General features: G+C 43.8%; 1 protein-coding gene and 2 long non-coding RNA genes across 4 annotated transcripts in view; all 3 read right to left on the reverse strand.

Moving 5' to 3' along the window:
* The window catches only part of LOC128399731 (uncharacterized), a 212,623-nt gene that overhangs the window by 8,858 nt on the left and 185,421 nt on the right, over positions 1 to 18,344 (reverse strand). The gene's annotated exons all lie outside the window — the stretch shown is intronic.
* On the reverse strand, positions 57 to 3,217 carry LOC128399735 (uncharacterized). The gene is made up of 2 exons (XR_008327260.1): positions 2,957 to 3,217; positions 57 to 210 (listed from the first exon to the last, which is right to left on the reverse strand). It is a non-coding gene; the product is annotated as an uncharacterized LOC128399735 (long non-coding RNA).
* Positions 4,812 to 18,344, reverse strand: part of SPATS2L (spermatogenesis associated serine rich 2 like) — a 70,874-nt gene continuing 57,341 nt past the window's right edge. For both annotated transcript variants that reach the window (XM_053361256.1, XM_053361248.1), the window contains exons 8-12: positions 12,104 to 12,162; positions 10,736 to 10,845; positions 8,942 to 9,044; positions 7,936 to 8,162; positions 4,812 to 5,496 (exon numbers count right to left, since the gene is read on the reverse strand). In XM_053361256.1, the coding sequence (XP_053217231.1) occupies positions 5,098 to 5,496; positions 7,936 to 8,162; positions 8,942 to 9,044; positions 10,736 to 10,845; positions 12,104 to 12,162 (898 nt within the window). In that variant the 3' untranslated portion in view covers positions 4,812 to 5,097. The remainder of the gene's footprint in view (positions 5,497 to 7,935; positions 8,163 to 8,941; positions 9,045 to 10,735; positions 10,846 to 12,103; positions 12,163 to 18,344) is intronic.

Raw genomic sequence — 18,344 nt, forward strand, 5'->3', positions numbered from 1 at the left:
TTTTCCCACTCCATATAATTTTTGTGTGACTTATTCTGCATCTCTTTCCATTCTTCGTAACTTATTCTACTTCTGCTCCTCCTGAACAGCATCAAGGTCCTACAGAGGTCAGTGAAAACTCTGTACACCGCAATTCTTCTAGTTTCTCAGCAGGCATTGTCCACATTTTTTCAAGCGCATCTTTGTAGCTGTTTGGGCTATATGGCATACCTTATAATCTGCACCACGGGATCTTTCAGTAGACCTTGAAAATTAGGCTACATTTTGAGAACGAGCCTTGGGCTTGCATACTGTCCCCCTTCTCTGGCACAACTAAGAGGAGACTGGAAACCCTCTGCTTGTATGTGAGTGTCTTTTGAACTCTAAAAACTGTAGCTAGTATATCTGGCACAATATACTAGCTGGATATACTACCCTGGCACAAGCTAGTATATCCAGTATATCTGAAGGAGCGTCTGCTCCCCCATCGTTCTACCCGGACACTGAGGTCCAGTACCGAGGGCCTTCTGGTGGTTCCCTCACTGCGAGAAGTCAAGTTACAGGGAACCAGGCAGAGGGCCTTCTTGGTAGTGGCACCCACCCTGTGGAATGCCCTCCCACTAGATGTCAAAGAGGAAAACAACTACCAGACTTTTAGAAGACATCTGAAGGCAGCCCTGTTTAGGGAAGCTTTTAATGTTTGATGTATTACAGTATTTTAATATTTTTTTGGAAGCCGCCCAGAGTGGCTGGGGAAGCCCAGCCAGATGGGCGGGGTATAAATAATAAATTATTATTATTATTATTATTATTATTATTATTATTATTATTATTATTAGCTAATGTTAGCTAGACTTGGTTGAAACATGCCAGTTCCATAAACGAGGATTTGAAATTGGGTCCATAGTTACAATGAACTAGTGTGCCTGTGCTTGAAGAGCCTGACTAATTGTAGTTAATATAAAACAGAAGTGAGATTTTCAGAGTATAGTTATACCTCGAGTTGCGTTTGCTCCATGGTACGTTTTTTCAGGTTGCGTCCCATGGTGACATGGAAGTACCGGAAAGCGTTACTTCCGGGTTTCGCCGCTCGCGCATGTGCAGATGTGCAAAATGAACATCATGCGCAGATGCGGCGAATCGCAATGCGCAGACGCGGGTTGCGTTCTGCTAATATTGCGAACGGGACTCTGGAACGGATCCCGTTCACAACCAGAGGTGCTACTGTATTTAGGCATGTGTCAGAAGAGGAAGGAGGAATGTGTCGGCTCAGGGCTTAGTGTAGCTTGTATTTGTAATACTAAGTTATGACCATTGTTTTGGTGTAGATTAGGAGCTCAGAGCTGTGAACCATGGTGTCTGGTTTGAATTCCCACTCTTCTCTCATCCTCAGTACTCCCACCTGCGATACGGGGATAATAATGTAGCCATTTCTTGCAAGTTCAACATGTAAAGATTATTGACAAATCAGGAGCTGCTACATTATTAAAACCAACTTGAAGTTTTGTGCCATGCATTCTGGTTTGAAATCAGTGCATTCAGTCAGATGAGAGTATGCCTGCTGGTTTTTTTATTATTATTTTAAAAAATCTCTGTTAAGAAAACTCTTGTCTACAGTAGCAGGAGAAATCAACTTTCACAAATTGGAAAATGCTGAACCCTGGCAATGTGATGAATGTGATTCAATTTTTATTGAGCCATTAACTTGATTGAGAGTAGCTCATCAGTCTTCTAGTGCTCAGTGTTTGATTCGAATTGAGTGCTCTGACCTAATTTGTAACATTAAAATCCCTTTTAAGTGGATGTTATTAATGATAATACTTTTGTCAATGACGTCACAAGAAACATGTTTCTGCAAAGCTTGGTTAAAAAAAAAAACTTCTACAAAAGCGATAAACTTATGTTAACTAAAAGAGATCATTAACTAAAAGAAATCAAGAGTTGTAGAACAAAGCTTTGCCCTTTGTTTTATTTATTAAATTTATTGCCTTTCCTCCCAAAAGAACTTTTAGGCCTGCTAATATATTGGGTGGGCTGTGTTCTTCCCACTATAATACTTTTAGAAGTACTGCTACATTTCACATAATCTATAATATGACTTTAGTTAATGATTATTTATTACAAAAGTGCATTCTGAGCCTAAAATGACATTTTAAAAAATACCGTTTATACCTAGAGGTGGCAGTAGAGCTGGATAGGTAAGGGAAAAGAACGCAGGATACCCAGTCAAAGTTGACTTCTCTTTCTAGTTTCTTATATGAGAAACACAGTGGAGTAATCCTGCCCCCCCACTTGAGAGGATGGCAATACAAGGAGTCCAGATGTAAAATTCAGTATGACAAAATCATTTGCATGTGACAGAGCATGGGTTAGTCAGCCTGTTAACTGTCCTTAGGAGATGCCGTTCATATGGCTTTAATTAAAATAGCTGTAGGGTGGAATGTGAAAACGAATGGTAATTTCTTATGACAAGCACATGATTTACATGATTGAACAATGAATCTGGGGAGATGCAAAGCTGTCATAAATTAAGTGAAAACATAATGTTAAGAATTTGTTGGATTCTCCAAAGGGAGGGAATGTGGGGGTGTCTTTATTGAATCTTTACTGCTTGCCATTTTGGACTTACCCCCTGACTATCATTTGGAACTTGGAAGGGTCAGTAGATCTCCTCTTCCTGAGGAAGGCCATTTGCTTCCCAATCAAGGAAGACATTCCCTGTCATGCAAGGCAGAAAAAGAATAAGGCTCAGATTTTATTTCCAGATCTAATAGAAGTGGTTGATCGATGACAAGACTTTCAATGGCATGCGCTCAGTACTTCCATGGTACTTCCAGTCTCTTGACGCATGGACCAATGATGGCAGAGCATTTCTCAGCAAGCTTGGATCCACCACAGGCATAGCATAGCCGACTGAGGGATGAAGAACACTGCCAGTATGTTGAATTTCCTCAAACTGGTGACTGCTCATTATTACCGTATTTTTCGCTCTATAAGACGCACCAGACCACAAGACGCACCTAGTTTTTGGAGGAGGAAAACAAGAAAAAAAATATTCTGAATCTCAGAAGCCAGAACAGCAAGAGGGATCGCTGCGCAGTGAAAGCAGCAATCCCTCTTGCTGTTCTGGCTTCTGGGATAGCTGCGCAGCCTGCATTCGCTCCATAAGACGCACACACACTTCCCCTTACTTTTTAGGAGGGAAAAAGTGAGTCTTATAGAGCAAAAAATACAGTAACTTCATGACTACAGTGTTCCACCCCTGTCTCCTTCCATTACCACTTGCTGTCTTTATGGCAAGTTGTTGCTGAGTTATTTTTTCAGTGATTAAGCTTGGGTGAGTATGTTACTCCAACGAATGGAGGCAGATGTCGAAGCTTAAAAAATGGAAAACGGAAATTGCCTTCATTTCAGAGGCTCATGTTCCAAAGGTGGGTGCGGAATAGTGCAACACCTTTTCTAGTGACAGTACCTCCTCTCCCTGCTCCACCCCCCTAAAAAAATATTATCAGCTGAATGAACAGGATTTAGGGAAGAAGGGGAATCTTTCACTTTGCATTAGGATTTTAAAATGTAAAAAGCAGGACAATTTGGGAAGGGAGCATGGAAAGCTACAAATACTAGGTAAAGGGACCCCTGACCATCAGGTCCAGTCGTGGCCAACTCTGGGGTTGCGGCGCTCATCTCGCTTTATTGGCCAAGGGAGCCGGAGTACAGCTTCCGGGTCATGTGACCAGCACGACTAAGCCACTTCTTCTGAACCAGAGCAGCGCATGGAAACACCGTTTACCTTCCCACCAGAGCGGTACCTATTTATCTACTTGCACTTTGACGTGCTTTAGAACTGCTAGGTTGGCAGGAGCAGGGACTGAGTAACGGGAGCTCAGGATTCGAACCGCCAACCTTCTGATTGGCAAGTCCTAGGCTCTGTGGTTTAACCCGCAGCGCCACCTGCGCTACAAATTCTAGCTGGTTACTAATGCAGGCCAACATTTGTGGACCCCCGTCATAGAACAGTGAGCCCGACATCTTCCTTTTCATCATTAGGGATGGCTGATTTGGGGAAAAGGTAATAAGGTAACAACAGAATCCAGATGGTTTGGTTGTTGCAAAATAAAACACTGCATTTTGTAAAATTGTTTGTTTTTTAATAAAGAGGGGGAATAATTTTTCTGAAGTACAGTCGGGCTATTAAAAGCTGTGAGCTTTAAAATATAAGCCTGGGATTTTGCATGTGCTCAGGTATGATATACATGGTATCCTGTCAGATTTGCAAGACACACAGGCCATAATTCAACAATCAGTTGTATAGGATGAAACCCAAAGAAATCAAGTGCATTCAACTCCGTACAGGTTTGTGGCCAATAGTGCTTAAATAAGGAAGAGATGTCTACAGCGATGAACAAGAAAATAAAAGAATCTCAGGCTGAAACATGTCTGATTTTTAGTCTGCAAAGATATTTGAAAAGGATTTAAGACGCTGGAAAACTTACTCTTACTTTTTCAGTTCAAAATTTATATCCTACCCAATATTGTACGAGTGGCACAGCACAGAAAAATATTAATATGCCGTTTTTTTAGCTAGTATTTGTGACTCATCTTGACAATCATTCAGGCTATGAAATTCGGTTACATCAAACTGAACCACGAGGTTCGTTCCGCACAAACAATTTGGGCTCCATATAAAATGGAAATAGTTAAGAGCAATTTTATATGAACACAAGTATCTTGATTTCAGACCAACAATCGGAATGCCAGGATTACCCTAATACCAACCTTTTGGACAGTAACAAACACATTATACTGACATCCTCCTGCCATTTATTTTTAACAACAATTTCATTGTTTTACTAGGCACTGGCTAGCTAAAAGCTGCATTGTTATGAGAAAAAACAATATCGAATATATTGAGCAAAGCCTTTATAGTATGAAACGAGATATGGCAGATTACTGTGGTTTAGAAAACCCCCAGTAAGTTTGGTTTACCACAATTGTAGTATTCTACACAAGCTTTTTTTGTGTGTGTGTACAGTATTTGGAATAAAAAGAAAGCACCTTTAGTGAGAAACTTAAATATGAAAATGCATTACATTTGCTAGTCGTCTGTCTCTCCAATCCTCATGCCACCAGTGTCACAGCTGGCACTGAAAGGACAGGGGCCTCTGTGGAGGTTTCTATTCTTGCAGGACGTAAGTTGCACTGAGAAACCCTTGTAATATTGCTGCATAAAGGCCTGGGCTCTGTGGGGCCTGGCAAAGGATGCTTTCGTCTTGTTTTCTCTGGATACGTTAGAGTTTCCATGCTTTTTGCTGCTGCAGAATGCTCTTGGGTTTTAAAAGTGCCTTTGTTTTTTGACCGGAAACTATTATGGTGCTGTCTTCTGTATTCCTGTCGAGAGCTGACTTTCGTGCTGTTCTGATCTGACTCGTTAATGGCACTTGGAGACTTAAGCGGTCCATTGAGCCGAATTCCATGATACTGCGTGTAAAATCTCCGCCTGTGGCTAGAAGCTGCATTCTGTCAAGGAACAAAACGAAGGGTTATGGCAATGGTGGATTTTGGGCTCTCAAGCTTCAGCGACGCCCTGTGCAATGCTAAAATATGGCATGCGCCCCCCCCCCCCCGCGCTCCATTCTACAGCAATGTTTTGGCACCCCCTGCAGCACGGCCGCACCAGTTGCGCTTTTTAAAAATGCCTCTGCCAATGGATGTGGTTGCATCTTTCCTGTGGCCATTTTTGGTGAAAGCAGAGTAGAATCATTCTCATTATACCTATATACCTGAAGGAGCTTCTCCACCTCCAGCCCAGAGATCCAGCTCCGGAGGCCTTCTGGCGGTTCCCTCCCTGCGAGAAGTGAAGTTACAGGGAACCAGGCAGAGGGCCTTCTCAGTAGTGGCGCCAGCCCTGTGGAACGCCCTCCCATCAGATGTCAAGGAAATAAACAACTACCTGACTTTTAGAAGACATCTGAAGGCAGCCCTGTTTAGGGAAGCTTTTAATGTCTGATCTTTTATCGTGTTTTTAATATTCTGTTGGGAGCCACCCAGAGTGGCTGGGGCAACCCAGCCAGATGGGCGGGGTATAAATAATAGATTAATAAAATAATAATAATAATAATAATAATAATAATAATAATAATAATATTATTATTACACCTCCACACATACTTATTAAACATACAGTTTGGGATCAAAACCATTGCTGGCCACTGTGGCCTGTGTGCAATTAAACATGGGCAGGCTGGAAGAAGAGCCCTGTGGCGTTTGGGTGCCAGACGCTTTCTCGCTGCCTCCGCATCCAAACAAAGAGGAAATTGGAGAACAACAAAGGAGACACTGCAGGAGACACTCAGAGAGGACAGCAGAACCAAGAAAGAGGGAGACCTGAGATTCAGGTGGTGAGTTGTGGCAAGAGGGGAATAAGGAGTTCCTAAGGAGGTCTCAGAATTAGTGTGAAAGCCTCTCCATTGTGTGCTTATAGTGTGCTTATAATTTTCTGGAGGAGCCCCTCTGTCGAGCTGACCACTGGACCATGTGGAAAGGGATAAAGAGCTGCCATCCCTTCTCCAAAGTGTTTGGTTAGTGCTTTCCTATTCACCATGAACCATATCTTCCCAGGTACATTTGACCGTGGAACAACAGCAGCAATGACAACAACAACATTACAAGGTCCTTTCTCTGAAATAATCAAGAATACAATTTGCAATCTTAAAAAGCAGAGACATCACCTTGCCAACAAAGGTCCATATAGTTAAAGCTATCGTTTTCCCAGTAGTGATGTATGGAAGCGAGAGCTGGACCATAATGAAGGCTGATCGCCGAAGAATTGATGCTTTTGAATTACAGTGGTACCTCGGGTTAAGTACTTAATTCGTTCCGGAGGTCCGTTCTTAACCTGAAACTGTTCTTAACCTAAAGCACCACTTCAGCTAATGGGGCCTCCTGCAGCTGCCGTGCAGCAGGAGCACGATTTCTGTTCTCATCCTGAAGCAAAGTTCTTAACCCGAGGTACTATTATTACTGGGTTAGCGGAGTCTGTAACCTGAAGCATCTGTAACCCGAGGTACCACTGTATGGTGCTGGAGGAGACTCTTGAGAGTCCCATGGACTGCAAGATCAACCCTATCCATTCTGAAGGAAATCAGCCCTGAGTGCTCACTGGAAGGACAGATCCTGAAGCTGAGGCTCCAATACTTTGGCCACCTCATGAGAAGAGAAGACTCCCTGGAAAAAACCCTGATGCTGGGAAAGATGGAGGGCACAAGGAGAAGGGGACGACAGAGGACGAGATGGTGGGACAGTGTTCTCGAAGCTGCCAGCATGAGTTTGACCAAACTGTGGGAGGCAGTGGAAGACAGGAGTGCCTGGCGTGCTCTGGTCCATGGGGTCATGAAAAGTCGACACGACTAAACGACTAAACAACAACAACAACAACTTTCAAAACCAAATCAAATTAATTCTAGTGGGTGTTGTGCTGCAGGTAAAAATAAAAAAGGTAAAGGACCCCTGGACAGTTAAGTCCAGTCAAAGGCGACAATGGGGTTGCAGTGCTCATCTCACTTTCAGGCCGAGGGAGCCAGCATTTGTCCACAGACAGCTTCCAGGTCATGTGGTCAGCATGACTAAACTGCTTCTGGTGCAATGGAACACCATGACAGAAACCAGAGGGCACGGAAACGCAGGGATTCAAACCGCTGACCTTCTGATCAGCAAGCCCAAGAGACTCAGTGGTTTAGACCACAGCGCCACCTGCGTCCCTGTTTCTACCCAGTGCAGGACTGATAATATGAAAGTAGGGGATAGCTTGATATTACTGAGTTTCTGATTCCAGGGAAGTTAAGGGCAGTGGATAATAAATTACAAACTTTGAGAAACGTTTTGGTCTTTTCTTAAAACAAAAACAAGATACGAGATATTGGTAGGGATTGAAAGCCACTATTATTTTCTGTACCTTACCTGTTTGTTTGTTGAAATGGTCTGAGGAGAAGATTCTGTGGTGTTTGTGCTAACTTGGTTGGAGACTTTAGGTGTTGCTGCTTTGCCATCAGGAGTCTTGGCACGAATTCGATTTGAAGATTTTTGGATGTATGTGCTTGGTATGGTGGTTGCTGTGCGCAAAGACGTCGACTGCAGCAGTGGGCCGGAAGGTGTTCTTGAGGAATAATTGTTCTTTGGGTGAGAAACTACAAGGGAGAAAAATGCCCAACGCTCACAATCACAAAAGAGAGCTTTTGGTTCCAAAATGGCAACAAGTTAAACTGAGGGCAGAAAGGAGTCCCTTTTTTGTTGCTGTGTGCTGTGATTTGGCAACCAACAGTCATCCAAGATAATAAAAATAATATTCCGAGTAAAGTTTTGGATATGTTTAAATACAACACTTAAAACCATATTAACTGTGCTTTATCAATTCCAGTTGGATACTTCAGCGCAGATATTATCATGGCCCACTTTTAAATGTTTTGTTTCTTAAATATAAGCCAAATAAGTCAGATCTCAATCAATTTAGAGAATTTATTTCAGGAAAACAGTAGTGAGTGACATCTGCTGGCCCTTGGACTTAATTTTTACCATATATTCCTCTGTTCAGTTTCATTTGGACTTAAATACAAGTTCATATTCTTTTGGGTTATTCAGGCATGGCGTTTATCAGCCTCTGTAATAGATACACTGCACAGAATAAAAGAACAGCTGGATTCCTTCAATCATATTTTCAAATTATCCAATCCGTTTTAGAAGCAGGTCATCTGGTCATCTTCTACCTTGCCAAGTGACCAACCATCAAGGCAGAAGCTTGTGAAAGCCTATTTTGTTCAAAGGTGGGATAGTTGAATGAGGAAGAGACTATAGCACACACACACTTTGCCCACCCAGCTTGCCAAGAAGAAATGCAGTCAGAAAGGTACAAGCTGTACAAGGGAATCAAGAATCTACACAAGGCTTAGTCAGAAGCACCATGACTTACGTTCTCCGCACTGCAGAATCTCAGTCTTCAGCTGTTCTATGTCACAGGAAAAGCGGGCAGATCTTCCCAATTCTTCATCATATTTACGTTCGCTTACAAAATGCTGCAAGGTAGTGTGGGGGGGTATGACTTAAGTTATAAACTGCACCAGGTAATAAAGGAGATGTGAAAAAAGCCTGCCCAAAATAATTTTAGAGCCTCATCTGCTGAATCTTGAGCCTTTTGGAGAGCAGAACACTCCGGTCTTAAAGTGTCGGGTTAGGCTTTTATGAAATGTCCCCACACCTATTGTTGCAGCACGAAAAGAACAACACCCTTCCATCTCATGATCTGGGAAATGCTTTTCAGTTGTTAAAAGAAAAAAAGTGGATTGAAGGCAGGGCCGGATTTAGGTTTGACGAGGCCCTAAGCCACTGAAGGTAATGGGGCCCTTTATATGTGATATTTTAGGGAGCAGGTGAGCAGGCGTGGCCCATTACTTACATCATAGGAGCCTAAACAACACAAAACGCTGTTGCTGTATGTAGGTTTTATTTTATTTGTTTTTTATCTTATATTTTGGAAATGTACATTCAGGTTTTTTCCCCTTTAAATATTTTGGGGGCCCCCAAGAGAGTGGGGCCCTAAGCTATAGCTTGTTTAGCTTATACGTAAATCCGGCACTGATTGAAGGATGATCCTGTGCTCTAGCGCAGAGGAGGTTGAGCACAAACTTCAAAAAAAAATCCAAAACTTTTGCAACACTGGGAGGGAAACTATGAATGGCGTTTTTTTGTTGTTGCTCATCACTAATGTATTCACAAGCAATGTCCAACGTCTGTGTGATGGTCCTGCAATCCCACCCCACATCTCTTGTTTTGATTACCACTCCATGTTCATACACACATCAAAATGTGTGCATCTCTCTATATCTATATCCATATCCACATCCACATACATTTCAATAGCCAGCGTAAGAACAATGCTAACTCCAATAGGTAATCTGTAAACAGCAGCATAGGGACACGGGTGGTGCTGTGGGTTAAACCACAGAGCCTAGGACTCGCTGATCAGAAGGTTGGCGGTTCGAATCCCTGCGACGAGGTGAGCTCCCATTGCTCGGTCCCTGCTCCTGCCAACCTAGCAGTTCGAAAGCACGTCAAAGTGCAAGTAGATAAATAGGTACCACTCCGGCGGGAAGGTAAACGGCGTTTCCGTGCGCTGCTCTGATTCGCCAGAAGCGGCTTAATTATGCTGGCCACATGACCCAGAAGCTGTACGCCAGCTCCCTCGGCCAGTAAAGCGAGATGAGCGCTGCAACCCCAGAGTTGGTCACAACTGGACCTAATGGTCAGGGGTCCTTTACCTTTACCTAAACAGCAGCATAGATGCATAATTGGGGACAGATACATAATTGGGGACAGAGGCATAATCGAGGTAGGGAATAAAACAAAATGTTAAGAACTGCAGCAGAGTTACTGCAGTACATGCATGGTTCAGGGAATATTTCTCTAAGGGCAAAAGACCAGAAGGAAGAGTTTAAATCTTGCTTTTACTATCTCTGGGTTCAATAGAGACCAACCTTTTAATTTCATGACATTAAGTGAAATTCATGGATGCTTTAGCTGAGTTCCCTGTATTGCCGGGGGCTGGGAATTCTATGATTCTATGACCTACCTAGGAAGTCAGATCTGCACTTTGTTTTGAAAAAAACACCAACCCTCTATTTGAGGAATGAATTATTGTGTGTCTGGTTCGTACGCTATAAGAAAGAAGGCATGGACGACCTCAAAAGAAATGGCCACACAGACTAACCTTAATTTCAGCCCTCAGTTCAGCCAACTGAGACTCTGCCATTTGGCTAGCTAAATCTGTTAACCTCTTCAATTCTTCAGCTTTTTTCTGACGAGCGGTTAAGATTTCCACTGCCAAACAAGAAGGTGATGATGATGATAATAATAATAATAATAATAATAATAATAATAATAATAATAATAATAAATTTTTTATTTATATCCCGCCCTCCCCAGCCGAAGCCGGGCTCAGGGCGGCTAACAACAATAAAATAGTACAACATTCTAAAATCATTTCATTATAAAATTAATTCAAATCAAATTGATGGCAACCATTAGGCTAAAGTTCTGTGAAGATTGCCAAAGGAGGGAGTCAGGCTGTGCCCTGACCAAAGGCCTGGTGGAACAGCTCCGTCTTGCAGGCCCTGCGGAAAGATGTCAAGTCCCACAGGGCCCTAGTCTCTTGTGACAGAGCGTTCCACCAGATCGGAGCCACAGCCGAAAAAGCCCTGGCTCTAGTTGAGGCCAGCCTAACCTCTCTGTGGCCTGGGACCTTCAGGATGTTTTTGTTTGAAGACTGTAAGTTCCTCTGTGGGACATACCAGGAGAGGCGGTCCCGTAGGTATGAGGGTCCTAGGCCGTATAGTGCTTTAAAGGTTAAAACCAGCACCTTAAATGCCAACAAAAGTTTAATGTGCATTTAATGTCAGAACGGAAATTGTACTTTGCCTGCAGGCCAGATCCACAATCTCTGCACCCTTCACAGGCCAACTTTGACAGGTTGGTGGGAATGCCCACTTCTCGGCCACTTACTTTCCTTGTGGCACCTGCAACACCTGGCAGTTCTTGAAAAAGCTCTCCTGGAGGCAACCACACTCTCAGGAAAAACCTGAGATGTGGTGTGAGCAAGGTTGCCCAAATCCACTTGTGTGAGACTGGGTGCAATCTTCCGCAAAGAGGTGTGCAAGACAGCCCTGGCGTTGAACACTACAAATCCCACTGTGACCCCAGCCCTCTCTGCCCATGCTTTTGGCTTGTGAGAATTCACCCAATTCCATTAAAGCCTACTTTCATAGTTAGAAACTTGCTTTTTTGGAGAGGGGGGTGGTTAACATTTCAAACCTTACTCTCAATCCAATAACCATGTGTAGATGGTTGAATTCACAGCAACCCTCATAACTCTTTAAAGTGCAATTTCAGGCCAGAACATCCGGCACAAAACCTAGGTGCAATTCTATCTGCAATCCAAAAACTTTATGTGGTGAAACACACAATGCTGCTTCTGAATAGATGAATGATTGCTTTTATTTCTGCAAAAGCAGCTATAAACACTCCTTCCCAATTGTTTCAAAGCATACAACATTCCCCATTTACTTTCATCTTTACTTACTGGCTTCCTCTTTAACTTTGTCAACTTCTGCCATTAAAGAGACTTCTTTGTCTATGATACTGAAAATTAAAAACATGAGATTTAAATAATTATATTCTTTCGAAGGACATACGGACAGTACCTTGGCAATTTGGGCATATATTATAAGCAATTTCTGGGAAGATATAAAGCATGGGCAAATTTCTGAGTGCCGTGATAGTAGTTCATCATATGTCACTACTTTATTAAATTCAAGCCTGTGCAATTTATCTTAAGAGAATTACTTGGCTGTTACCAACAGAACACAGTGATTACAAATGCCACAATTTGGCTAGTGGTGATGGTATTTTGCCCCAGGTTTCCCATGCAAGTCCTACATATATCAACTCAGAAGCAAGCATCACTGAACACACAGGAAAGTGTGCCCAGGACTGCAGCCTTACAAAACAAGCTACAGTCACATCATGCCAGGACTGGTTATATTTTGCTGCTATGGCTGCTGTAACCAATGTGTGGTTAGCTCAGAGGGAGGGGATACTGATACGGACTGGTGTGTGTGTGTTTCTGCATTAAACCTTGAGAATCTTTCCATCTAAAGGAGGGATATAAATCATCATAAACATGGACTATGCGCACCCCATAGTCACCTTTGACTGGACTTAACCACCCAGGGGTCCTTTATCTTTACCTGTCCATTTTAACCAGCTTCTTCACCTAATAAATATTTTAAGAATGCCTAAAATGACAAACCTAGACAGCATCTTAAAAAGTAGAGACATCGCCTTGCCAACAAAGGTCTGTATAGTAAAAGCTATGGTTTTCCCAGTAGTGATGTATGGAAGTGAGAGCTGGACCATAAAGAAGGCTGATCGCCGAAGAATTGATGCTTTTGAATTATGGTGCTGGAGGAGACTCTTGCGAGTCCCATGAACTGCAAGAAGATCAAACCTCTCCATTCTGAAGGAAATCAGCACTGAGTGCTCACTGGAAGGACAGATCCTGAAGCTGAGGCTCCAAGACTTTGGCCACCTCATGAGAAGAGAAGACTGCCTGGAAAAGACCCTGATGTTGGGAAAGATGGAGGGCACAAGGAGAAGGGGACGACAGAGGACAAGATGGTTGGACAGTGTCCTCGAAGCTACCAGCATGAGTTTGACCAAACTGTGGGAGGCAGTGGAAGACAGAAGTGCCTGGCATGCTCTGGTCCATGGGGTCACGAAGAGCCGGACACGACTAAACGACAACAACAAAAAATGTCACAAAAGGGCACATCACAAAAGGAGGTGTTCCGAATAGGTGTAGGAAACAGTCTCATTAAACATAGCGTAGCCCCCAAGGCATTTTGAAAAAAGATGTTCCTCCTGGGCAGAATCTTAGAATTCTTCTCTTGTAAAGCAGCAACAGATTTGAGCTCCTGCAGTGCTTTCATGTCTTGGTAGTTGAAGAACGTTTCTACTCATGGGGCTCTACAACCCCAATGTGGAATGTGCAATATAGAGCGGCCTATCCAGACAGTAAGGCAGTTCATTCTACCCTGCATACGCGTTTGCTTCTGTCCTCCTATTTCAGCAATGCCGTTCTATTCCCAAACCCCTTTGCTTTTTTGAGAATCTGCAAACTTGGGGTTACACAGAGCCTGCCAATACCTCTCCCTCCTGTGTGGGTGCTGCTATTTTGCTGCCTACCCCCCCCCCCCGGTTCTGCAAGCATGTCTTAAATTAGCATTAGTGCATATTATTTCCTGCACCTATTGGGAAAATCGTTTTTTGTGGTCTGGATTTGATTTAGCGATTCGGCTTTGGGCGCAGCTGAGATGCAATCTCCAGCAGATGGCGCCCTTTGTATAGGTTCTCTAAGTGCTGCTGGTCAGAATGTTGGTCCAGTATCAGGAAGGAACATCTGTAAAAATGAAGAGGTCTGGCAGCTGGGGCAGCGCCAAGCACCCCCCCATGTTACTTGCCCATGACGGATCCCAGTGACCCAGTTACAAACACCCCCATCTTCCTTCTGCGTGGTATGAGATATTACTGCAAAACCATTACAATACTGGGCAGCTATTGTCTCTCTCTCTCTCCCTCCCTCCACTCCCCAATTCCTATTTAATATATTTTTAAAGGGTTTGACTTGGAACTCGGTGGCAATTTCTCCTAGCTCTTCAGCTTGAGAGAGAGTGTAGGGGATTTTAGGGAACTATTATAAGAAGGAGCAGTTTTTTCTTATAACAGGAACAGTGTGGTACAGTGCAATACAGTGGTAACATCATGCGTCGTGGTGGGGTATGTTTGCTCATGCGGAGCCAGGGGAGACCAGCTTGGGCTCAGATAGCAGCTCTTGGGGTTTGGTATGCGTTTACAGGGAACCAGGGATCAAATGTGTTATGTACTGAAGTTCTCACCCTGGGCCAGCAGGGGGATACTGTAGATAGTTTTCACTCAGGTCCACATATGCAAATAAGGGATTGAAAGTGACGTTCAGTGATTGGATAGTTACAGAAAGTGGTTACTGTTGCATTCTAGTGGAGCTCTATATAAGCAGGCTGGCTGAACCCTTCAGTTCAGTTCTGTTCTGGCCTGTGAATAAACAAAAGCTGTTTGAAGAATCGCTGTGTCGTCTGATATGTTCACCCACAACTTAACAAGATGGGCTGAATCAGTGGTCCCTTCCTACTCAAGAGAAAACATATTTCTTAATCAGTCAGCCTCCTCCCTCCATTGCTGTGCAGGATATCTTCGGGAGAAGAGGAGGCTAAGGAGTAAATTCTACACAAATCCGGAGTGCAGTCTCTAAGACGAATAGATGGCACCTTGTAGCCTCCTTCTGGCAACTCCTGCAGCCAAGCTGGTGCCAAACGTATTGCTCTGCATTCCTTTGGGCCAAATCAGTGAGGCCGAGAGGGAGGTCTTGTTGTCTGGTTAGCCCAGGACCTCCAAACACACTGTCCAGGATTGCGCCCGGGGGTGTGTGGTCACTTCGATGCTGTTAATGCAGCGGTTTCACTTCACCCCTGGAGGCACACTCCACTGTCTCTTGAGACAGATGGATGCCAAGAATAACAACCAACAACAAGAACAAGGCTTTTACAGTGACCAATAACTATTCTCACATTTTTGTGGGGTAAAATAATACCGGTGTTCAGTAGTGGGTAAAGTTTGGAAGCACTTTCACCAAATCTGTTATGTACTGAAGTTCTCACCCTGGGCCAGCAGGGGGATACTGTAGATAGTTTTCACTCAGGTCCACATATGCAAATAAGGGATTGAAAGTGACGTTCAGTGATTGGATAGTTACAGAAAATGGTTACTGTTGCGTTCTAGTGGAGCTCTATATAAGCAAGCTGGCTGAACCCTTCAGTTCAGTTCTGTTCTGGCCTGTGAATAAACAAGAGCTGTTTGAAGAATCGCTGTGTCGTCTGATATGTTCACCCACAACTTAACAAAATCAATCCGAACTTTCTCCCCAGCATCAAGCTGGTTGTTGGATTTGGGGAGTGGGGGTGGGAATGTTTGCTGGCGAGGCGGATGATTTTGCAAGTTTGCAGCATGGGCTTGCCGTGAGTAGCGCTGACCTGTTTGCACCCATGAAATCGCCTAAATGCTCAGTCTCCAGAGCAGTTCTGCAACAGTGTTTAAATGCTGCTGCTGTTTATTTATTTATTAAAAAGATAAAGGATGAACATATCAGCAGATAGAGGTACATATTGCACAACTGGGGGCAAAAATTAGGGCAGAAGGAAAAGGGAAAAAGTGAGAAGGGACAGGACTGATGACGGAATCCGTGATATGTCTGTCTGTCACAAACATTGCAATGTCAGGAAAAATCTGCTGTGAATTCTCTTTAGATATGTGTCTCTGCCTTTGCTCTGATTTACTTCTCACAGGCAAAGTTACATAGAATCATAGAATCATAGAGTTGGAATAGACCACAAGGGCCATCGAGTCCAACCCCCTGCCAAGCAGGAAAGACCATCAGAGCACTCCTGACATATGGTTGTCAAGCCTCTGCTTAAAGACCTCCAAAGAAGGAGACTCCACCACACTCCTTGGCAGCAAATTCCACTGTCGAACAGCTCTTACTGTCAGGAAGTTCTTCCTAATGTTTAGGTGGAATCTTATTTCTTGTAGTTTGGATCCATTGCTCCGTGTCCGCTTCTCTGGAGCAGCAGAAAACAACCTTTCTCCCTCCTCTATGTGACATCCTTTTATATATTTGAACATGGCTATCATGGTCCTTTGAAGTAAGAGACAGCACTGTGAAATCTGAAGTGTATGTTGAGTGCTTGCCCATGGCAAATTAAGCAGCCAATGCATGATTGGGAAGGTCTCTAAAGATAGCATGAAATCATCTCAGAGAAGATCCAGGTTTTGTGTGGCAATTGCTAATTCGGGCTGGCTTCCTGCTGTTTCCAAAAGGCCAAAAAAATGTCTCTCTCTCCCTCCCCATACGGAGAACTTGGCTCACAGTGTTATTGGAAGTTGGCTGCCTAGAATAAACAACATAAATGGTTTCATTGCTGCTTCAAATCCCCCATCTAGTGAGAAATTTTATTAGTGGGAATTCTGCATTCTAGAGCTCTGCTGGCTTCTGCACCCACACAAATGAAAACAAACTAAAATGAGGGTGGAAAGGAAGGAGCATATCCACTTGCACAGATAATCTTTGGAACATCAGCACCACCATGCCATAGTGATTACCGTATTTTTCGCTCTATAGGACGCACTTTCCCCCTTCCAATAATGAAGGGGAAATGTGTGTGTGTCCTATGGAGCGAATGCAGGCTCCTTGGCTTCAGCGACAGCAATGCAAAGCCTCCGAAGCGCAGAGGGACAGCTCCCCCTGCGCTCCGGAGGCTTCGTGTTGCTTTTGCTGAAGCCGCCTGAAGCCCCCGGAGCACAGGGAACTCCCGCTGCGCTCCGGGGGCTTCAGGCAGCTATCCACAAGCCTTAGGAGCACAGCAAGAGTTCCTGCTGTGCTCCGAAGGCTTGCAGATAGCCGCCTGAAGCCTGGAGAGCGAGAGGGGTCGGTGCACACCGATCCCTCTTGCTCTCCAGGGTTCGCTTCGCTGGAGAAGCGCTGCACAGTTTTCCCTCTCTGTGCAGCGCCCCTTCAGTGAAGCGGGAGGAGGAATGGAAGGGGCTCCGTTTCTCCTGCCGCTTCGCTGAAAGGTCGCTGAGTAGAGAGAGGGAGAATTTTTCCCCCTGTTCTCCCCCTCCTATGGTCCTATAGTCCGGTGCGTCCTATAGAGCGAAAAATACGGTATGTAGTACATGGGGGGGGGGGGACTTCCAGAAATGCTGATAAAAACATCAACAAAAGGCCCACACCCCACATGTAAATTTGCAGGTTAAGGCCAAAGGATCTTTTCACTGCTGCTGCAACAACTGCTGCATTTGCATGGAGTGTAGAAAAGGAATTCGGGTAAAGCACTAATAAAAATAATTGTGTATGTTTAGATGAATGCTTAGAACTGGAAATATTTTTTAGGAAACAAGATTAGTTGATTGTCAAGTGGCATCTCAAACCCTAAATCTAGTGAAACTACTTTTTGTTCATTTATGAGACAAAAAGAGGCCCCTTCAACTGTACGAGCTTTGCATCTCTTCCAATGGAATGTGCATAGCAAGAGACAAAATAATTACCGTATTTTTTGCTCTATAAGACTCACTTTTTCCCTCCTAAAAAGTAAGGGGAAATGTGTGCGCGTTTTATGGAGCGAATGCAGGCTGCGCAGCTATCACAGAAGCCAGAACAGCAAGAGGGATTGCTGCTTTCACTGCACAGCGATCCCTCTTGCTGTTCTGGCTTCTGAGATTCAAAATATTTTTTTTCTTGTTTTCCTCCTCCAAAAACTAGGTGCGTTTTGTGGTCTGGTGCGTCTTATAGAGCGAAAAAATACGGTACCTGGGTGCTTAATGCAAATATATGCATGATTGCAGATCTAGGAAAGTGATTAGAAGCTTTGTCAAATGACTGATGAATAGAACCACTGCCTGGCTGGGTGGAAACATGTAGGCAGGCTCTCTATTCAGCTAGGACCCCAGGAGGATAGCCATTAAATTACATAATCATTGCCAAGCTCTGGAATACAACACTGTTCCATTATTACCTCAGCTATATCCATTGTGCACAAGATTTGAATAACAAACCAGATTATGCTTCATTCTTATTCTTGATACAAGAATTAAGCTTGCTGGGGGGGTGGGGGAGAGATTTAAACATGTGATATAATATAAAGCAACTGGGCCAAAGTCCAAGAGGAAGCTCC

This window comes from Podarcis raffonei, chromosome 1, assembly GCF_027172205.1.
Source record: "Podarcis raffonei isolate rPodRaf1 chromosome 1, rPodRaf1.pri, whole genome shotgun sequence".
Lineage (NCBI taxonomy): Eukaryota > Metazoa > Chordata > Lepidosauria > Squamata > Lacertidae > Podarcis > Podarcis raffonei.